Source organism: Ambystoma mexicanum, chromosome 5q (genome assembly GCF_040938575.1).
Source record: "Ambystoma mexicanum isolate Mex_15411 chromosome 5q, UKY_AmexF1_1, whole genome shotgun sequence".
Taxonomy (NCBI): Eukaryota; Metazoa; Chordata; class Amphibia; order Caudata; family Ambystomatidae; genus Ambystoma; species Ambystoma mexicanum.
The window spans coordinates 503,806,971-503,829,695 of record NC_090933.1 but is presented as its reverse complement, the minus strand read 5'-3'; the positions used below and the strand labels follow the sequence as shown (position 1 = coordinate 503,829,695).

The 22,725-nt window shown below is 43.4% G+C and overlaps 1 protein-coding gene across 1 annotated transcript in view; it reads left to right on the top strand.

The window, feature by feature from the left end:
• Positions 1-22,725, top strand: part of LOC138497475 (maternal DNA replication licensing factor mcm3-like) — a 345,395-nt gene that overhangs the window by 291,124 nt on the left and 31,546 nt on the right. The window contains exon 16 of the mRNA XM_069620977.1: positions 12,075-12,162. Within this exon, the coding sequence (XP_069477078.1) occupies positions 12,075-12,162 (88 nt within the window). The remainder of the gene's footprint in view (positions 1-12,074; positions 12,163-22,725) is intronic.

Below are 22,725 nucleotides of genomic sequence, written 5' to 3'. Positions count from 1 at the left end.
GGAAGGAGTTGGGCCTGCAGAAGGATGCTCGCACATACCAAGTCCAATTCTGAAAGGCTTAAAGTGACAGCATCCTCCTTTGGAAAAGCTTTTATCCCCATCCAGCCTCTGGTGCATTGTATCCCAACTAGTTGTGAAGGAGGGAGAGCAAGGATTCTGAGTATCAGAATCGACCATGAAGGTAATTATTTCATTGATGGATCTGGCCCCCCTGGCATTAGTGAGCACGCAAAAGCAAGCCCATCTTGTTCCTGCATTTCTCTTCCAAGAGGATCATACATTCTTGCACTTCATATTTGAAGATTTGTTTGAGTGAAGGTAGGTGAGCAGTTTGGGAAAATGTAACCAGTAAAGAAAAGAACCATGCCAAATTCTCATTTGAGTGTTTGTTTTGGTGCACAGCTAACTCCATAGTCTACGGCTGTACATGGAAAGGAAAACAAATGGTGAACAGGATTGTTGCCCACTGTCTACACAGTTGATTAACATTTCCCTCCTTTTTATATATATTTTTTATTTCAAACCTGTAGTGTTCTCGGCGAGCTTCCATATTTGAATTCAACAAACTGCTTCGGAGCAATCTTTCCTTTATCAAGTGGCATGCTCAAAGGCACAAAATAACAAACTTGCAATAGTGGTCGTGAAATTAACAATCGTGAAGTCAGCAAATCAAAATGTCTTTTAAAGTTCTTAAAAATCAAGATGTATTATTAATCTTTTATTACTATGGCCAAAAGGTGTTATTGCTTACTGAAGATTCACACATTATCCATGACACCATTGGGAGACTGTTATATTGCAACAGCAAAGAATTTTTAACTGTTACACAACATTGGTCAATTATTTTCCACATACATTTGTCTGTCAATGAATGTAATCAGATTCTCCAGATTTTCTCTTAAAATGTGACCATTTGTTGAGAAAATACTAAAACCTGCACGTTAATTCATGGTACACAAATTGCACCAGAAGAAAGCTTCAAAATTGTGTACAGGAACTTGGCTACTTCTGCAGTCAGGCGCCTACCATGAATTTCTGATTGCACAGTATATGGTACTGAAACATACTATTCCATCATGAAGCTACTTCAAGAAACAGAGGCATTTTGATGGGGGTGGGCGGGGATAAATGTGCCCCCAATTTATCAAACCATTTCATGCACAACTTTGAGCCCAAATGCATATTACTGCATCCAAGGGTCAAACATAGCTTATTTTACACACTGCACAATGCTGTATTTTTGACATGGCAGAGTAACATTGAAAACTCCAATATATCAATTTAAAACCTGAACACATGACCTCACAACCTAACATGAAGTACCACTGCTACCCACTCAATACAATGTGTAGACCTGCTTTTGGCAATGCGATAACTTGTTCGAGCAAACATATTGCAGCTGTCTGATAGAAAAACTTCACTGCATGCTTCATCATCCCACCCTCTTACACCAAGTCCTACATTTTAGTCCTTACCTAGTTCGGTTGAGATATTCTTCAAATTCCTGTCAATGGAGAGACTTTGGAAGAAGCACCAAGTCTAGAGCGAGGATTCATTGCATGTGTCTGAGGGTGCTAATGTCCTAGACACCAAATACTAGTGTTAAATATCACACAAGACCAAATCACATAAAAACAGATTGTTGGTTGGACTGACTTGGCGGTCCATAGTGTATCAAAAGAGTAACTTTAATACAGTGGAAATGAGTACAAGACCCTGGAATGTTCACAATTGCAAAAGACCAAGCATTGTTTGCTTAAATAGGAGCTAGAAATTGAGCTGATTCTTAACTAAATCGGACATTGTTTACCTATCAGGCTTGCATGCATCAGCGGCAAGAAAAACAGGAATATTCCAATTTCTACATTGTAAAAACATCCAGTGAAACAACTTTCCAACTATGGCGTTTTACTACATTCACACGTATCCTTGTGGTACAGTTGATCAAATGCTCCTATAGAGGAGCCACAAGAACAGCAAGGAGCGGTTTAATGAACACACCAGGCATTCAGATAAATGTAGCCACATCTGAAGTAGCAAGACGTATTTACATGGCAAGACCAACGTCTCTCAAATGCATTTCAGAATTCTAGATCGCATTGAGTCCTCAGAATGGGGGATTGATTTTGGAGTTGGTATTTACACACGTAGCCAGATGGCATGAATGAAGAATTAAATTGGTATTCGTTTTCAAAATGTAAACGGGATTATTCTTTCGATGCTTAAGAGTCCCGAGTAATGTCACATTAATTGCAGCTATCTACAAATCCCAGACATCTGATGGGCCAGTCAATCTTCAGTTTCTAATCTACCGGAGTTGTTAATTCTACCATAGAAGGCCTGAAATATCACGTATTCGGCACCAACAGACCAGTGGCTTTTTTATGTAAAGGATGGTGCAGTGAAGTTCTAATTCATAGATTGTACGCGTCTTTTTCCCATAGGTCTTGGTTTTTAGGACTTTTATAGTGAGGCTTATTTTTTATTTGACGGACTTGAATTAGCTAATGACCACAAACAAAAGCTTTTGTTTCATCTTGTGGTAGACCACCCAATGCCTAGTAGGCATTTTCTGTCAGGATGTGAAGTTTGGTGATTCCATGTGTAGCAGTATGAGCAAGGCATGGTGGGGTGTGAGCTTTGGTTGTGTTTTACCAGCATTGGTAATGTTCTGTGGTTTGGATTTTGCTTTGTGACCTAGAAGTCAAAAACATTTTTCAGAGTCTCAAAGGTATTTAAAACTGGTGTAAATGGTTTTCCTGCACTGTTCATAAATTATATTATTAAAATGCCCTCTTTACATACATAACTTTTTAAAATCTTGTCTTTATTGAATTTTGTTGTACAACCGAGACCCCCCCCAGAGCCTCTGTCCTCAATGCATAGACAATTACACACTTCATGTAAAGATTTGTTATACCAAAGATATGCAGTATCTGTGGGCACATGGTTCCCTGTAGTCGTTATGTAAAAAGGACATGACCATTCCCCAGTCTTTACTAGAGCAGGCTTGCTCTCCATGGATGGACTAAGTCAGCCCCTCCATCAATACGAAATTCGATATCTTTGTAACTCAGTCTTGTTCCACTGGCGGGTCTGATGGTTTCCATCTTTGTGCTATCACCAATGGGGCCGCCAGGGACAGTATTGTGTAAGCCTTGCTTTGGCTTCTGGTTTTTCCGAAATTGACCCTCAAGACCCAGCATTACTTGCCCTATGTCTCCACCCCCTACTCCCTTGCGTACCAACTATGTCTCCCAGATTGCTATGCCGCTTCCACCCGAATTTTCAGTTTTGGACAAGACCACCAGATATGGCCCCAGTGTCACACCCCTCTGCAGCCCCATCAACATTAATCAGTGGCATTAGTGTACATTCTTAATTCAGCAGTGTAGAGTGCCACCTAACCATCACTTTCATCCACATCTCCCTGATCTGGATTGCTCTCGTCCATTTGGGAATGTCATCGGGGACCTAGGGTCATTTTTCATTGCTTCATTTATAGCCAGTTAGGAGCTGCAGGGTCCACCGATAGCAATTTATAGAGGGCCGGTACCAGCTACCTATCACCTGTTAGTGATGATATATTTGTGAAACAGTGTGAATTCTCATTGACGCTGGTTTCACAAGCGGGTTAACCAGCCAGTGCCAAAGTTGTTGATATCGGAATCTTTCTTGTACCCAAAAGTCTAATTTACATTGATCAAATGACTTGATGTCTAGGCCATGTCACATTCCACAATCTCTTTCCACTGGTGATATGCCACCCCTTTCTACACATGGGGAGAATTGAGGGTTCTGGAATAGTGTGGTGAATGGTAATGGGGAATGTGGTGATCAGTTTCCGTGTAACCTGTTCATCCCATATTTCCTCCACCAGGGCCATGAGCGCACTTTTATGCATGTTTTCTGTCTGAGTAAGGCAGCCATAGTAAGTTGTCCAAGGAAATATACAAAAACTGCGACCCTAAAATGCTGACTGTGCTTTTACTGCGCTGTCAGCATTTTAGAGTATGCCGACTCCCATTACTGTGCTCAAGTCGCAGTAATGGGACTCTGGGGATTGCATGGGTGTCCCCTGCTTACCATTATTGTAAGCGGGGGGGACAGGAAAAAGAGAAAATATATTTTAAAGGACCCTGCGGCGTCTGCAACGCCCCATGTAAGTGGGAAGAACTGATGCAGCAGGGGTACAAGGGAGTCTGCAGCACACACAGAAGTGCGCTGCGGTAAAGGTAAGTGGGGTGAGGGTTGGATTATTGGTGGGGAAGTGATCTATCTGATCAATGTGCCGCACCATAATTGGCATCGACATTTGTCAGCGCAGTTATGGGTGGCGCAGTGATGATATAGATTCCCTCATCCAGAGGGTTCCCCACCATCGCCCTGTCCATTCTGCACCATATCATCTGAGTTTTCCTTTTAGCCATTCTTCTATAACTCTAAGCTGTGATTCCTCGTAAGTGGAATTTCGCGAGGGCCAGGCCCCCTTTAGCACGTGCGGCCACCAATACCTTAAAAATACATACAGTATTGTTGGGAGGATCACCGTTTTGATCATATTAACTCTACCCAACCATGATGCCTTCTGGGGGCCCGACTTGGCCAACATTTGTCTCACGTTGGCCAGAAGGGTAACTTAGTTTGCCGGGTACAGTCACGTTATGGATGTGGTAATCTGGATGCCTAGGTATGCAAGTGGGTCCTCTACAATAGTGAATGGGGCGCTATTTCGAAGTGTGGTTAACTGAGCAGTGCTCAGGGAAAGGTTTAACATCTGATTTCTTAGTATTATTTTTAGGCCTGCCACAGACCCGATCAATTCTAGTTCTTGGGAAATACCCAGTATGGACCATCTTGGTCTGGGATTGTAAGAATAAAGTCCTCTGCAAACGCCATGACTTTATGTTCGTCCCCCTTTACCCCCCGAACGGGATACCCTTGATTTGGTCTGTCATTCGACTTTGCCAGTAGGGCTTCCAAATAAATTGCTAATAACTGTGGGGACTTTGGGCAACACTGTTTTGTTGCTGATCTAATGTAGATCAGGTGGGACAAAGTCCTTTATTGACAGTCTTATTTTTGGGTCCACATAGTTAGCCTGGATCATGCAAATAAAGCCAGGGCCAAATCCCTTAAGTTCCCTTGTTAGGAACAGGAAGGACCATTCCACGCAATCAAACTTTTCTCTGCGTCGAGGAGAATATCCGGGAGTTTATTGGTTAATTTTTCTATCAAATGGCAGACTCTTCTAATGTTATCAAAGGTCTATCTGATATACATCACAAGAATGTTCGAGTGGGTTTAAAAAGGTTTGAAAAAAAAATGTTTCACCTGAAATGTGACAGTAAGGCCATTCCACAACGCCACCTAGTAGTCACCTCCAGTTCTGAGCCACAAAAGCAAGGCATTGTGGGTATGCACATTGGCTTCAAATGTAAACCTTATTCTCAAGAAAATTCTTTGTCTAAGAGGGCAGTGCTACTTTCTAAATGGCTTAATCAACCCAAGACCAGCATTTGCAAGGCTGCCAGGACCACTGCATACCTGTTTTCACCGTTATTAGGGGTCGTCAGTGCAGTATAGTCCTGACAGCCTAGTGTTTGGAGCATTTGACCATGTTTTCACAACACCAAGAAAGTTATGGTGGGTTTAAAAAGGTTTGAAAAGCACATCAGCAGTACTGTTTTGATGTTATGAAGGAACACTGCATTGCCTTCATCGGATAGGTGTACTTTCAGGTCTATAGAAATTGGCCATGTTTAACTGTGTTGTTCAAAATCCATAATTGGTTGTGGTCTATCATGAATGGAGAAACTGCTTTATTAACATTTCTCCAGTATGTCTCCATTTTACCATTAAATCTGGTGGTCCATCTCCATTTTTGCCTTTGAGTGAGATTGGAAAAAGATGGTTAAAGGAAATCGTTGCAGTTGTTTTCCCATGTCTTGTTTTATCATTCGAGTAAGGGACACCCCTCGTGCATTCCCCAAATTATTGCCTTCACAATTATTTAGTATATCTGGGTGCGTCTCTTTCTCAGACTTGACCATTTTGGAAAGACTTGGAACTAACGCATTCCCCGCAATACAAAGCATGCAATTGTAAAATCTCTCAAACCTAGGTCTATGTTAATATTTTGTTTCATACACAAAAAGCCAGCAAACAAAACAGCCAACTGGCTCCATCAGCCACACAGTTTTCAAACCAGCCATGATATCGCTAGTATTTCTGTTTCCAGGAATATAATTCCTAGTTAGTATGAGCAAGGTATGTATTGTGTGTGTTGTAGTTTTTAATTGGTTGATGGTGCTGTTATTATTTGTGATTATACAGCAGCCACCCAGTACGTGGAATTGCTATTCATGGGTAGATACTGTCCTGACCCCCCCAACCCTCCCCCCTCCCTGCCTCTGTAGCCATGGCTTAATTTCAGGCAAATGACACATCGTGTGTTTGAATGTGTGGTAGCCGCGGCTATCCAAAATTTTGGGTGCATTGGCATCTTATGATTTGCATGTGGGTTTGTAAGAGACTAGGAGTGGAGGAGGACTAGGACTGGAGGAGGGCTGGTGGGCATGTTGGGAACTGTTTTTTGGAGTTTGGTGGCATGGAAATGGGATTTTTTTTTTTTTTTTTTTTTAAAATCCATAGTTTTGGCGATTAGCCACGGTTATCAGCAAACATCCCAGATTTTTTTTGAATTGCTGCCTCTATGAAAAGCATGTGCATAGGTGCGTCAATATTTGGAGTTTTATTTGTTGTGGCTGGAACCATTGGTATTTTTAAAGTTGCTATTTTGAATTTTCAGTGCAATAATCCTATTTTTATGTGGATGATACAGTACAGAATTGTATTTGTTTTATGTACTTAGTTGTTCACTTATTTGATTTGAAGGTTTGAAGACCACTTTAGTTTGATTTGGGGCTTGCAGATAAATGTGCGTGTAGCTGCGGATACAAACCAAGATCCGTAGCCATGTTGAATAGCCGCGGCTATGAAAGATGCTAGGTGGGGAAAAATAGATTTGTTTAATTGTTTTGATTGGTTATTGTTACTTTTCTTTTTCTTTAGCTGACTGCGATAGGTTGTGGGGGAATGCCCATTTTAGTAGTTTTATTGGTATACAGTCTTTTTGGTATTTATTTTGTAAAGTATAAAAACCACCATTATATGCAGTTTTATCCTTTTGATTGCAGAACTCATCAATATATTGCAACGTTCGTTTGGCTTGTTCATTGATGCGCATAGGTCACGTGAAGGAGCGGAGCCACAGTGCATGATTTCATTGGTTGGTGGATCGTGCGCGAATATTGGTAGATGTGTTAAAGGAGTTGGATGTCCTATTAGCTCATTTTGCATGCGTGGATTACATCAGACGGCATAAAAGTCAAGTGTAGGCGCAGAGCTGCAGTGCGATGATTGGCTGGCATATTCGGTGCAAAGATTGGAGCCGTATTGAAGGATCTCGACTTCTATTGGCTAATTTCGCTCACGCAGGTAACCCCCCTAGTCATTGCTGCATGTAGTCTCGCATGCATCCTTCGATGCGGCTATAAAACCTTAAAAAAAATATACATTATTTGGACAGTAGTCTTGTGCTTATTTTAAAATATATTGAGTGTAGTCTTTCTACACATTTAAACACTGTAGTAACTATTCATGGACAGTACATATACTGGAGTAGTAGCGCTGATTTTGTTAATCTGTCAATCACCTTTGATGCTATCGATCATTCCATCCTGATCAATAGTCTAGCTGCTGCTGGTATGGCCGGCCCGTCCTTGCATAGTTTCTTTCTTTTGTGTTTGACCGTTCACAGCGTCTTTTGCTTCAAACCTTTTCTTTCTGCTGTCTCGGCTTTGAGTGGTGTTCCACAGGGCTCCGCCCTGTCCCCCATGCTTTTCAATATTTATATTCGTCCTCTGATCGCTCTCATCCGCACCCACGGCTTAAGATGTTACTCGTATGCTGATGCGCATATCTTGGTTAGGCTGGATCTTTTTTTTTCCCAGCCAGGCCATTCAGCTGCAAGATTGCTTAATGGCAGTTGGTTGCTGGATGGCCGAAAAATGGCTTAAATTAAACAGTGACAAGCCTGAGGTTCTGGTTGTGGGTTCCTCATCTGTCTTCTCCTTTTGGACCCCTGCTCTCTTGCCTCCCTCTTTTGGTTCCGTTCTCGTTGCTGCCTCGGTGGTCAAGAATCTTGGTATTAAACTCTCAGCTTCATTGTCTATTGCCCCTCAGGTTGGTGTGGTTTGCCAAGTGGGCCATTTTCCATTGCAAAATCTTAGGAAAATTTTCCAATTCATTCCTGTCCATCTGCGAGCTCCAGTGGTCTCTGCTTTATTCGTTAGCAAGATTGACTACTATAACTCTCTACTTGGCTCAGCCACATTATTTGATGTAGCGTTTGCAGGTTCTCCTGAACTCGCCCGCTCGCCTGGACTCTGGCACTCTTTTGAACATATTTCCCCAGTTTTGAGATCTCTTCATTGGCTGCCGGTGACCAGACGTGTTCATTTTAAATCTCTCTGCCTGGTGCATAGGGCGTTTTATGGTGTCGACAGCAAAAATGACAGCCGTATGTTCCTGCCCGCACATTACGAGCTGGGGCCGCTCTCTTCTGATTGTCTCTATGGTCCATCTTGCCAGAGCGGGAGGACGTTCTTTCTCAGAGTTCCCGTTCTTTGGAATGCTCTTCATGCCTCCCTGCGTATGGTATCTGCGCATTTGTAATTTAGGATGGCTCTTAAAATGTTGTTCTATTCTTTCTCCTTCCTTTCTCGTGATCTTTGGTTTCAGTTTTAGCACCATGTTGCCTTTGAGTGTTGGTTGCGCTACACCCTCCGGGGTGTGAAAAAATATAACCTAACATATACATGTAAATACTTTAAAAAGTGAAGTACATATGCAAACACATTTTTTGTAGCAGGTTAATTTGGGGGAATGTGGTTGCACAATTGCTTTATTTTTACTTTCTAGACATAATGCATTTTGTTTAGGCTAATTGTCTGTATTATTATTAATTATGTATGGAATAACAAAATCCTTGAAATTCAAGGACACAACCTTAACTTCGTGCCGCTGTTCCACAGATTATGATCACAAAAATGACATCACAGTTAACATCCCCATACAATTCCGCACCATTTCATCAATCTGCACCAGATTTTGCACAGTCACCTGTTAGGACCCTCCGGACGTTACTGGCTCCATGACATTTGGACACCTCACCACTTTCCCTGGATTTCAGCAAAAGTCAATTTGTGGATTTTTGGTTTGGCAAAGCGTTGTTACTTGCAATTCCATACTTTTACACAAATATGCACCAAGTATTGCACAGTTGCCTGTACCTATGCGAGAACGAAAGCCTGGGTAATGCTGTGTATATCAGCTAGTTCTTTTATAAATCCCGACTCCGGCATGAACCGGTCCAGGAGTATGGTTTTGAGTCCAGATTAATCAATGCGATTGGTCGGTAAGATCTGCATTTTTCTTTTTATTTGTTTTGGTTTTGGGAATAACACAATTTTAGCCTCTTCCATGATGCTGGAGATTTTGCCTTGTTTACCCAGATGCTTGTAGAGGATGGTCTATCTCTGAGCTAGTGTGGCTTGGAACATTTTGGGGAAAAACACAGAATAGCCATCCGGCCCTGGTGCTTTAAGCGGTAGTACCTTGATGGCCTGGATCACCTCTTCCTCCGTTATCTCCGTCTCTAGGCATTCTCTAGTTAGTGGCGTTATCTTATGGAGGGTTAGTGAATGCAGGGAAGTACTTCGTACATGCCTACTTAACCCTATCCTCCCTTCCTTTAACCAAGTTCTTTTTCAGTGGCCATTTGTTTGTGTTGGTGTGAGCAGTTATGGTTGTTTGTTTTGGCCAGGCCCCTTAAAGCAGCCAAAAGCTCAACCCAGTGGCCACTTCACCTGTAATGCTTGTTTACACTCCAGATTTAGGCATACTGGCACTTCAAGTGTGATAGTATAACAGGCGCGAGTCACAGTGTTGAATGAGTAGTTGCAATGAAATAGAGATTCTAGTACCTTTCTGATCTCAATTCTTAATGGGTACCTTTTGCATAAAAATCCAGTCTAATAAGTTTGGTACTCAAGACTAACTTTGTCCTTCAGGGTGGGTTGACATGTAGTCTGTATTGATGCTGTCACTTGTGGTAAAGGTTCACAGAATTAAATGGATGCGAGTAACACAACAGTCGTAAATACAATATTGTTACAAAATGTGTTGGGGAGGAGTGAGCCATTCAGTGCTTATTTCGATGTTCTGGTATCTTCCAAATTGGGTAAGGGTCTGTTTTGGGTGCGGTGTGAAGGTGTGCTGGAGTGTTCCCCATGGTCGCATGTTCATCATTGGGCTGTTACGCAAGTGCCTGCAGGAATATTATGCATTTTCTCAGTCTAAATATGTATATGATGAGGTGATAGTTTATTTTGTCAAGGCCTGGGCAAGCACATGCAACCACCAACTTAAAAGCCTTTGTATGGTTGTCTGGAAACTCAATGTGGTAGACATTCTATGAAATAAAGCAAATTAAGCTGTTGGATTTCTGAGCGTTGCATATACCAGTGGCATGTGTGTATGGATAAATGTTGCGATTGTTTAACCTAACATGCGTTCTGCTCCTCACCAGTGGCTTGTGTATGTCGCTGCGGGAGGGGTCTTTGTCTCCATGTTCAATCACTTTGCAGAGGTCCAGGCCATGGTGTGGGAGTGGCTGTTTGATGTGGATGTGGTAGGGTGGGCTTCTGGGAGAGCATGGATGAATGACTTATCTCTGTACTCCTTGCTCGCACATTCTCGCTGTACTCCTTGCCCGCACATTGGCTTATGTGAAGGATTTTGTTCCACAAAGCTTTTTTACCTGTGTGAACAGGATTTGGGTGTGTACACATCTGTGTGGAATTGTTGCTGAGAGAGTTAAACTTCTGTGTTGGGTGGTAGAAAATTTGGCTTCGGTCATTTGAGTAGTGTGGTTATGCTGGTGTGGTCTTATACCACATTGTTCAGTTGTGGTTGCTCATTACATTCCGTGTGATCCCGTCATGTGTGATGGTTTCGGATGGGTCTGTGGAGTTGTTGCGTATAGAGTACAGTTTCTTCTGTGTGAGAATGTCCGTGTGTTGGGTTTTATACAATTCATTTTTTCGGGCCCTGCTTATTTAAGATCAATGGCTATGCAGACGGAAGTTTACAATGGGCTGTGCATTTGTTGTTGGTTAGTAAATTTCTTGCATATTACCAAGTTTAATGGATTTGTACTGCAAGCATTCCTTTGCTTTTGTACAGAGGCTAAGTAGGTTTGTGGAGTTGTTGTATGGTGTATAGCTTCTATGTGGTGGGTGCTGTGGAGGATGGTATGTGTAGCTCAATTCAGCCCTCCATTGCTTTCACCCATCCCACATTACTGTGCATGGTTTCCTTCTTCGATGTGCTGGATGCAGATGTGTGTGTTGACCGGTATAACGAATTTGCTTGGCCCACGCCAACAGCTCCTTATCGGAAATATTCATGCTTTAAGGCCAAAGCAATGTATTTCTCTCTACTTTGGCTAATGACTTTTTCAGAATGTTTTTTGGTGTGCTCTACTTCAACCTTGGGGTCAAGATGTGTGCCGGAAATCGAAATTGACCATTTCTGAGTTATTGATATTGGGCTTGTTGACCAGGCAAGGGGAAGTTACTTGCATCCATAAGGACTGTTTGTTCTTGATATCCCTCAGTCGTCCCTAATCCACCTGGTCCCCTCCACCCCCAAACTCCTTTCAAATACTGTTTGACTCTCCTGGAATTTTTCCTCTGTGCTTAATTTGCCCCCATTGAAGCTTTCAATTTTACGAGCGCGTAATTGTTTTTCATGTGGGGTTACCTTATAAAAACAGTAATCTTGCAGGTGGGTCCACTGGAGATTGTTGGGACAAATTTCTAATTGTGGGTGTGGCACAGGCGTCCATTGTCTTTGTGGAAACTGACATTGTAGGGACATTATCCGAGAGGAAGACTGAAACGGCATTACTTTCAAAATGTGCTTCATGTTTTTTTGTTGACTTTTAGATTTGTCTACTCGGATAACGAGGACGCCCAGAAAGAAACCTGACCTCGGACATAGGACAGAAAAAAAGCATTCTCTGACAGAGAAAAGGTAGGTTTGTTCAGTGTATTGTGATCACAAGTTTTCTTTGGATTTGTGGTATGTTTGTGTGACCTAAGTGTGCTCGAAACAATATTGTGAAGTACTGAAGGTGGTGTGTGATCAGCTGCTTATCTGCAAAGGTATTTATTAAATTGATTCTTTTAAATGCCTCCCCGCCACTGCCAGGCTGGAACTGCCTGAGCTTCACAGAGGAGCCCACCTATACATAAGCTTTACATTATAATGCACCTGGCTGGGCAGGAGCCACATACTGAAAGTAAATTAACTTTGAAAGATGACCTGTTTCAATGCACGACGACATGACCCCCAACATACTGGGCAAAATATGTAAATTATATACAACAATATAACACAGCATGTAAATTATAAACAATATAACCAATATATTGAAGCTGGAGATGGTGTGTTACCTGCATTTCAATTTAAATGTATTTAGGCGTGAGTAAGGGGGCGGGGTCAATCGGAATGATCTGAACGCAATCTGTAATTTCGGGTTAGTCTGCTTTGGAGAATTTGTTGGAGCAGCATAATTGACCTTGAGGCAGGTAAAGAATGCTGGTTATTTACTCCTTGCCATTCTCAGGAAGCATTGCTGCAGGCATAGACTGCATAAGTTGCGGCATTCGTGTAGCCTTTGCAGAAATGTCATCTACCTCTCTCAAACTCTGCCACCAATGTCCAGAGCATTGCTTCATAAAAGCTAGGTAAACAGCAGATGGATAGCGTAATGTTTTTAATACGGCAAACCTAGTCGGTTTTACTCTACTTCCTCAGGTGGGCCATGATCTGCCCATTGGTGACTTTCAGTGAGTCTCCTGTTGTAATTGCCAATACTTATGGAAGTGGTTAAAGATTCAAGAGTAAGGTTACTTATTTTCCCCAGAATGCATACAAAGTAGCATGTCAATTCGCTGCCCTGCTGGAATGGGGAGCTCCAACACCCCACAGGTGCAGAACAGGAACGGAGCCCTTTAGTACGCCACTTGCAAACAATGTTTTTTCATATACTTCCTTTGCTATGCGTGTGAATAAAACCCCTGCAAGGTCTTTCTAAATCCTACTCTGCATGTTATGGTGGGTTTTTCTTTATGTATGTCTCCCTCAGGTGCCTGTTGTGGGCACTACCTGAACCAGGGGTTATAGTCCTTTCTTTTGGTCAGATCGGCGAGAGGTGATCCTTGATGTGGACACCAGGCTCCTTGATGTGGACACCAGGAGACGATACCAGCACAATAAGGTTCTGCACTACACTACATTTAGAATGCTGAGGAGGGTTCTAATGATGTGGGGAGAGATCCAGTACCTACGGGAAGTCGGAACTCCACCGGCTGTGGACTATAACTGTCCAGACCTGAACCCTCGAAGTCCCCTCTAGTGCTCGAGTGCACTGCCTAATGTTTGGAATCAGGCAGGGGGGCATGGGAGGACGCAGCTGGGGGAATTTATCGTTGATGTGCGTTGGGGTGTTTTGGAAGCAAAGGTATCGAGGGAAGTCGTGAACCGTGAGGATACCACGGCAACGCCTATGATCAATGTTAATGGACTGCAGGAAAACATTTCTACCTCCCCTCTCTGGGGCACCACAAAGCGGCTCCTCTATGGCAGAATCTGCAGAAAAAGCCAAAGGCGTTCTACAGCACGCAAGCCCACTTGATGCATGCCTGATGGGAACCAATCGGGACCTTCCTGAAAACAGGGATGAGTAAAAAATCACTGCATATATTTTAAAATCAACAGCTGGCGCTGGTACATCAGCTGTCCTAGATGAACATGCGGGCGGGCATGTGGAAGGTGCAGTGGAGGATGTGTTTTTGGAAACTACTGCTAGGATGGAAGCTGAGCAGCATTAATCTGTGCCTTGCACTTCAACATGTAATCCATGAGATCGTTAGCCCACGACCCAGAATCAACAAAGCTGGCTGACTTAACTCGTGATTATTCCCAAATCGCTCCCATGATTGGTGATGAAAATAGTGCAACTTCCCTGAGTGAGGGAAAATTAAGAGAAATGGGCAGGACTGTCTAGGGAAGATTGAATCAACATCTACACCTCACGTGGAACAAAATATACACTTCTTACAAGTCCCAAGAAGGTGCCTTGGTCGATGATCGGTTTGAGAGCCTGTGTGCAGACAGCAAGGGTGGGTCCTTGGATGACCATATTGAGTCATTCTGCAGCTTAGAGTGACTAAGAGCTCTGTTAGCTCAATCTCATAGGAGACTACACCAAAACGCATGAGCAGATCAAGCAACCACACTGGTGAAAGGCTGAACCCTTTGGGACGAGGTTTGAACATAATGTCAGCCTCCACTATGGCGCCATTCTTAAAATTATACCAGTCTGTAAATGGCAACCTAAAAGATCAGGCTACTTTATTGGCAATGCTCCATTCTGAAATGTTTTTTTATTGAAGGCTTTGTGACCATGCTCTCTTCGAGCCCTGACTAAAATATAGAATCTATTTGTACAACAATCTATCAATTATTGGGCTCAATAATTAATGAAAGATTGAAAAAGTGCTCACAAACATCATATGGAACACATTGATCCGTCTGCAACTGAAACGAGAGAAAATATGGAACGTGACCTCAGTGCTTACAATTAATTCTCCCTAAGTGGTAGGGGAGAGAGTACTAGAGGCTGTAACAGAGGAAGCCCCGGTGATAGTTTTTGATCAGGAAATTGACCAAGAACGCAGGTACTTAAATGAGGTAGATGATTCCACAGTTTGGTCAAGAGACTATGGTATCTTCTTGTGTAAGAAGAAAAGGAGACCAGGCCTGAAAACCCAGCGTAACAAGAGCTGCTGAAACCTAACAAAGTGTGGAAACCTCCCTATCTGAACATTTAATCGAAACCAGAACCCTTATCCCTTGAGGGAAACCTACTTCCATTGGGCCAAGAAAGATCTTGAACATTAGATGAGTAAGTCATTGGAGAGCTCATGAATATTTCAGCAGACTGTCAACAATGACACAATTCCACCTAAGCAGATGCTGTTGAACCAGGTGGCTTCTTGTGACTTTAAAACGATGAAACCCTATTATGGACAATTACAGGTTCAGAGGACAGATGTTTAAAGTACGACCCCCCCCCGGAGTCCGCATCCAACAAGACATTTTCTTACATTAGAGCAAAAAAGACTGGCGGTGGACAAAAAAAGTAAACGCTGGAGAAAAGAACAGACCTCTGGATGGCCTCAAAGAAGACCTTCAAATGACTAGGGGAATAAACACTCTTGAAATAAAGGTAGAGTATGACAAATCGCTTGCTAATCAGAGGTGATGCATGAATGATGAATTGCGCGAATGTTCTAAAGCTCCTACACTATAGTCCTAAATTCTTGAGACATTGCATTAGTTGAGTTTGAGTGGGAGCACGTTCGATAGAGTACTGATCCATTTGAATTCAAACCTGATTAAGCAAACTCTATTAGATGCCACTCCAAATGTATTGCCTCTGGGATTTGACCTAACGGAATTCGAAGGGAATAACATACAAAGGGAGAACGTACAATTTGGAAAATCTGTTGGTAGGCTTGGAGCCCAAAACTCCTATTGCAATGAATTGCGACAAAAGGAAACTTGTGAACATTGGCATTTGCTCCAGATATGTTAATTTAGTGCAGGGAGTGAAGAAATCAAACTATTGTAACACAAGACTGGAATCTCAATACTGAATAGGGTTTGTTGGCTTGGCTCTCCAAGGCCTGGGTGGCGGGGGAAAAAAGGAATTCACTACAGGAGCACATTAAATCCAGACCCATAATTATGGGTTCTTGGCACAGAAGTGGTTTTACCCATTTGTTTGGTAAGAAAAGAGACATGGCTGCATTCTGTCCTTTGTCTTCATGGATTCTCTTCATGTTTTAAACTTGCAGTAAAATGTCAGCACGGAAGACCGACGTCAGGTCTCATGGTCGCCATTAGAAGCAGTCTGGTATTTGAAGTAATGCATAATCTCAACCCTTTTATTCAGATGGTAACACTTTGCCGAGTTACCAAGAGTGAGATTGGCACATCTATATGAGTTTTTAATGTGTATTCAAATCCTTTGGGGATGGGGGATCATGAGTTTGCATAACCCCTCATGGACCCAATTGATGACCGTGCAAATCTCGAATACTATGTCTGTGGTGATTAAACATCACCTATTTTACAAAATGGGGAAGCCGTTGGATGAGGAGAGATCCTATTCTAAACCTGGGGAAAAGGCGGTGTTCGGTTGTTAAAGGAAATGGAACCCAGGAATCTTCAAATCCAACGGGCAGGTAGTGGGAGATTTGCCAGCACGTCCAATTTGGCAAAGGGGAGCCCAGCTTGAAGTTTTGGCCTACATATTCATTTCGAGAAGTGTATGCCATCTGTTCGCAAGGTTTGAAGTGATTTCATCAGTGAAGTGACAGCAATTTTCTACAGATGACATGGGGAACTTTGGAAACCGTAGAAAACTCCTACTACGAAAACCAAGTAGACGCCAACCAGTATGGGAACAGATTTGAGAATGCAACCCAGAGATGACATTGCACTTAAAGTGAGATGCAATGAGTATATAACTGGAAGGGCCTGACTGGAACACACATCCTTGAATATTTCCCAATTTGGGTAGATTTGGATGTTTCACCCTAGGCACAAGTTTGACCAAACGATGGAGAGGAAAAAACTGCATAAATAAATTGAGCACATGAAGGCAATTAAAGGGCCGAAAATGGAGGTTGGGATTAAGAATAAAAAGCAACAATATAAGAACTAGATGAGGTTGCATAGGGCTATGATGTTACAAGATGCTGAGAAACCTAGGAAAGAAACGATCTGGGGAAATATGGCAATTGATCAATTCACTAGAATCTCTGCAGCTTGTGCTCCAAACGAATGCAGTTTCAGAGGAATCCTGGGTGACCAGCTTTACAAGTCTATTTAGAACCTCGGGCAAGGTTGTAGAGAAGATTTCACTACTACACAATGGTCTTTCCAGATAGAATAGGACGACTTGGTATAATTAATTAAAAAAGCGAGTTGGTCATATGCACTAGCCCATATGGGATCACAAATCCTATGATGAAGGTGAAACTGGACATGTGGGCTGAATTTTTGTTGCTGGCGTTTGGGCAAGTGATCAATTGAGGGAAGTACCAGCATCATGGAAGACGGCCATAATCCTACCGGTTTTCAGTAAGGGCAATAGGGCGGAACCCAAAAACTATCGCCCTTTTGGATGTGGCAGGTAAAGTTTTTGCCCCGCTTATTCTGGCAAAGCTGAACAAGTGGGTGGAATGCTCTGGCTGACATGTTTTTCAATCTGGATTTGTGAGGGGAGTGGGTATGGCACTTAATGTGTTCCTACTTAATGTAATGAAAACCAGAGTACTTCTAAATAAGTTGTGGATTTACCTAGCATACATCGACTTGGCCCAGGCTTGTTTGTTAGTGTGAACAGAGAACATTTATGGTCCAAAATGGAAACATGTGGCTGTCCGAACAACTTACTAGAGGCAATAAGGGCCCTATACTCATGTACATCGATGAGGGCAAGATTTAACCGAACTGGATGCTTATCCAGACCTAGAACTACTGGCAGAGGGTAAAAACAGGGCTGTCTCTTAACACCTACTCTGCTTTGCGCCCAGGTGTGATATGAAGTGTTGGATCATTCCCACTGAAACTAGATGGCAGGGTGTTGAGCTGGTTGCTGTATGCAGACTATTTGGTGCTCTTGGACCAGACGCCAATAGGCCTGCAGTGCCAGCTTGATGTATTGCAACTATATGTAGATCAGAATGGACTTGGGGTTAATGGTAATAAATTGTGTCCAATCCTCCTTTAACCATTTGCCAAGTGATGGCAATTGAATAGGGAGATTCTACTAAATGTAGACATGTATACATATTTGGTCAACACTAGTTTGGTTGATGCCCCAAGAGCGAACTCCTAAGAACAAAGGCAAAACATGTATTGCCCAGTGATGTGCCTTGTTGAGAAGGCTTTGCTGTTATTCATTGATCCCAGTTATAGAATTGTACAAGTAGTGGCTATACTAACCTATGGATATGAGGCAGCATTTGGAATGCCAACCTCCATTTGGCCAGTTGGAGGGCTTGCTTTGGATGAGTGCTGGCATTGCCTCGTGGAGTCCCGATCCAGGTTATCCGCCACAAATTAAGTCTTCTCTCTGTTATGGTAGTGTGGAAGATGTTGTTATATAGGAAATGCCTAGCCAAAGATGTCTGTCTTCCATTTCCAATTATTGGGTCTGTGCTGCAGAAAATGGATGACTGGAAATGTGCTTGTTGCAACGTTTTAGATAATTTGGGCATGCCTGAAACGTTTTAAATTTTTTATTTTTTTATTTAAAAAAGTGGTTTTAATACCAGTTAAGTCAACATATACATCCTCCCTCCCATCCCCCTCGGCTCTAGGTGCATATCTCATATAGGTTACACGTGTCCGACTATACATATTATGCTTTCAGTGTCATTCCAGTTGCATAGTCCCTTCAGGAAGTTAATCCGACAACCTCTGGGAGTTACGCCCATCTCTCATGGGTAAGTAGCCTTTCCCAGTGGTTAGCCCGCTTATGATGCGTCTCTCATAATCCTTGTGTTCCCTGAACGCTGCTGATGTGGTCTTCTTTCCCTAAATCAGATTAATTTGTTACAGGGCATCCCCAGATGCCTGTATATCATGTTGTAGTTCTGAGTAATAGTGTCGAAAGGTGGGCCACTAGTCCAATTGTCGGTTAGTGGCCGGGAGTGTTTGGGCATAACGACTTGCCCTCTGCTCACAAGTATTCATGAAGTACAGCCATCTCGCGAACCTGAGTGCATTGCTTTTCCCCCATGACCTGGCCAGCAAGCATCTAGCCGTTACCGTAGCCATCCCCAGTAGTTTCTTTTCGGAACAGGAACCTTCTTAGATCAATGCTAGGAGCCACAGCTCGGGTGTATAGGTTTGTTGTGTCAGCAACATTGCTGTCATTGCCTTCTCAATCTTCTTCAAGAAGGGTTTGATATGTGAGCATACCCAGGATACATGATAAAAATCTGCTGCGTCTACATGCTGGGGATCTCTCTCTGGGAAAAGCCTGTTCAGTTTGGTTGGGGAGTAGTAGGCTTGATGTAAGAATTTGTACTGTATTAACCTGAACCGACAGTTCAATGACAGGTTGCACGTCTGCAGGCTCACCATTTTCCAGTTTTCCTAACGCTTTTCCTAACGCTTTTCCCAACGTTCTCTCCCAGGTAACCCTAAAGGGCTATCACTTCCCCACCTCAACGTTTGGTATATGGTTGACGCCAGTTTCCTAGTGGATAGAGGATTAATCCCATATTGAAGAGCCGGATGATGGGTGGGGTCTGCGAAAATCTGGGCCATTTAGTTTTCAATGTCGCCCTGAGCCTGAAGTATAACAGCATGGTCACTGCATTACATTCCTCTTTTCGTTTATAAGTCTTCCCATTTAATGAACTGGCCTTCATGGACTAGGTCGCCTAGCGTCTGGATCCCTAATTTCTGGAAGTGGATCTGGAATGGTCTCTCGTGCGTTAGTGGGATTCCAAAGACTGTATATAATGGGAAGTCAGGGAGGTATCGGGTGTCGGTGTCCAGGATGCGCCCTAATTGTTCCCATGCTCTACATGTCACAGCTATAGGTTGGACCTCATTCTGGGCTGTTCTATCCCGGTTGCCCCATATAATTCCTAACAGGTCGTTTGGGCTCACAACGGGTTTAGCCAAATGAGAGTGGGGGGGTGGTCTGCATTGGGCGATTTCCATCCTGCACTCCTAGGAAGTAGAAATATAGATCAGGGTATTCCAGCCCGCCTTGTTCATATGGCAATATGAGAGTATCGTATGATATACCAATCGGATCATTAGACTTTTGGCTTGTGTCCTGTAGTGTGTAGGGGGCCAGACCAGTATGTTAAAAATCTAGAGTACTTTGGACAAAATAACCATTTTAACTAGTGCTATGCCGGCTGCCTGTGACATAGGCAAGAGGATCCATGTTTCTTCTTTGTATTCCAACAGTTCAAGTGCTTTTATGTAGTTGCCCTTTATATAGGTACCCTACCTTCATGGATACCATGATGCCTAGATAGCGTATACCTTGGGGACACCAGCAGAAGTCTCCTCCTCCCCACCCCCCGCCCCACCCCATGTCTGCCTGTTGTACCCCTGGGGTCAAGGGCAGCACTTCTGTTTTTTTTCCAGTTGATTCTCAGCCCCGAGAGCTGTCCAAATCTGGTATTCTCCTGTCAGTGAGTGGGAGATTCAGCATAGGATGTTAAATATATAATAATATATCATCTGCATATAGTGAGATAATGGAAAGGTGCGAGTGTATTCATATGCCCCGGTGTGTGTAACTCGTGGATATGGCAGGCCAGAGGTGCCATTGCCAGGGCAAATATAATTGGGGAGGGGACATCCCTGACGAGTGCCCCATGTTGGATAAATGTAATCGGATGCTAACCGGTTTGTGTATACGGCTGCCTTCAGGGCGGTATATAACAGTCTAATCCAGTGGAGGAATGTGAAGCCGAATCCTGAGCGCCTAAGTACCTCAAAAAGAAGGGGCCACTCGACAGAGTCGAAGGACTTCTCCCTATCCAAGACCGCAATCGCTGTAGGGACGCTAGGGTCCATATTGTGCATAAGTGTGAACAATCGCCGCAAATTGTTTTGCGTTGATTGGCCTGGGATAAATCCAGCTTGATATAAATTAGTGCAGGCATATTTGGGAGGATACGTGAAACTGAGTTAACAGATAACTCAACCAGTGTAAAAAGGAAGTTATGGCAGATGGACTGGATTGAGACGGGGGAGGAAAATATTGAATATAAGATGTTTCATTTTTAAAGCTTTGACTCTAGACCTTTTTAATGACCTCCCAGGATATTTGAGTAAATTCCCAAGCAGTCATCACAGTGTAGTTTTTGCGATTTCGACAACCTTTATCCTACCAAAGACATTTTATTCGCAAAAAATACACCATAAGTTAAATATCTGACACGCAGGTATTGCACAGTGATGAACACTCCAGCACTTTTTGCTATTTTGCACAGGCTTGCCCGGGATGCGAACACAGTACCTGGCAGAAGGTGAAGTGTCCTGAGGGGCCCATTATAAAGCCTTGCAGCCTCTTTTGACTAACTGCATTTTACTGTTTTTTAGGAAACGTGTGCTTACCTTCTGATTGTTTCTTTACTTATTGCTACGTGAATACTAGTGCCTACGCAGTCCTCTTTCTGTGTCTGTGGGGCTGAGCTTCCCCGGCTCCCACGTGACACTCTCCAGGCATTTATGTGCCGGTGCTCTCGTCTGCTCAGCGGATGGGCACACCGGGAGCGTGCCGAAGGCGCACCTAGGGCAAGCCCGTCTGTGCCCGGGGTGGGCACACTAAACTGGATACATAAACTTCTGAAATGGGTGTGCCACAAAGAGCACGGGATACGATTTGCACCCTACTTATTTCTCTGGCGCCCCCCTGACGCATCTTGGCCAGTAGGATTCCTATCTCACCCCCAGACCCAAACTACTACCATTACCACTTTGTCTAGTCTTAAATGTCTGGAAGTGGCCGATCTTATGGCCCCGCTTAGACTGTCCAAAGGCACTAAACATAGGTTGGAGCCCTGGTTCTCTGACTAACTTAAATTAAAAAGCTGGCTTGCAGACAAGCTGAAAGGAACTGGAGGCTAGGCTACTCTCCTACAGCTAAGCTTACCTTTCGCAACCTGTTGACCAACTATCCCCAGTCTATTGTCCTGGCTAAAAAGACCTTTTTTTGGGCCAAGATTGAAGCAACCATAAATGAACCCAGGGCCCTTGTTGAATTGGTCAACTCCCTCTCTGCTCCTACAAAAACGGACTCTGCAATTACTCCATCTCAAGGTCTCTGCGATTCCCTTGCGGCATTTTTCTCTTCTAAAATTGAAGGTATACGTGCAGATATTGCTAAAGCTGGCTCCTCTACTATTGACTGTCAGACCCTTCCTCGGCTTGCGGTCCCTATGGCATCTTGGTCGCCCTTATCTGTGTTTTCTGACATAGTAAGCCATTTGTGGCCTCAAATCTGCCTCCCCCGCAGATGCCATTCCTCTTCACCGATTAAAGATGCTGCTACTGAGCTACTCCCTAGATTACGGCTGCGATCAACAACTAATTTCAAATTGGTATAATCCCTAGCCAACTTAAACATGCACTGGTGCTTCCTCTGCTGAAGCCCACTCTCGATCCTAAGGTAATGGCTAATTTTAGGCCTATTTCCCTGCTTCCGTTCAATATGAAGTTGCTTGAGACTCTGGTCTCTCCTCTTTTCTTGGAATCATCTTTTTTTTTTATCCCTGTCATGATGCCCGCTCCCGGGGAGCCGGTTCAAGCCCTGCGTCCCCGAAAGCGGACATCCAGTCCCCAAGGAAGGACCCAGCAACCCCATATAGGGGCCCTTTGGCGCCAGGCTCATTATGGGAGTGCTTGGGTGCACTTACCTGATGCAGACCATGTTGCAGGATCCCGGCCTCCTTGAGGCCTGAAAGGAACTACTTTACC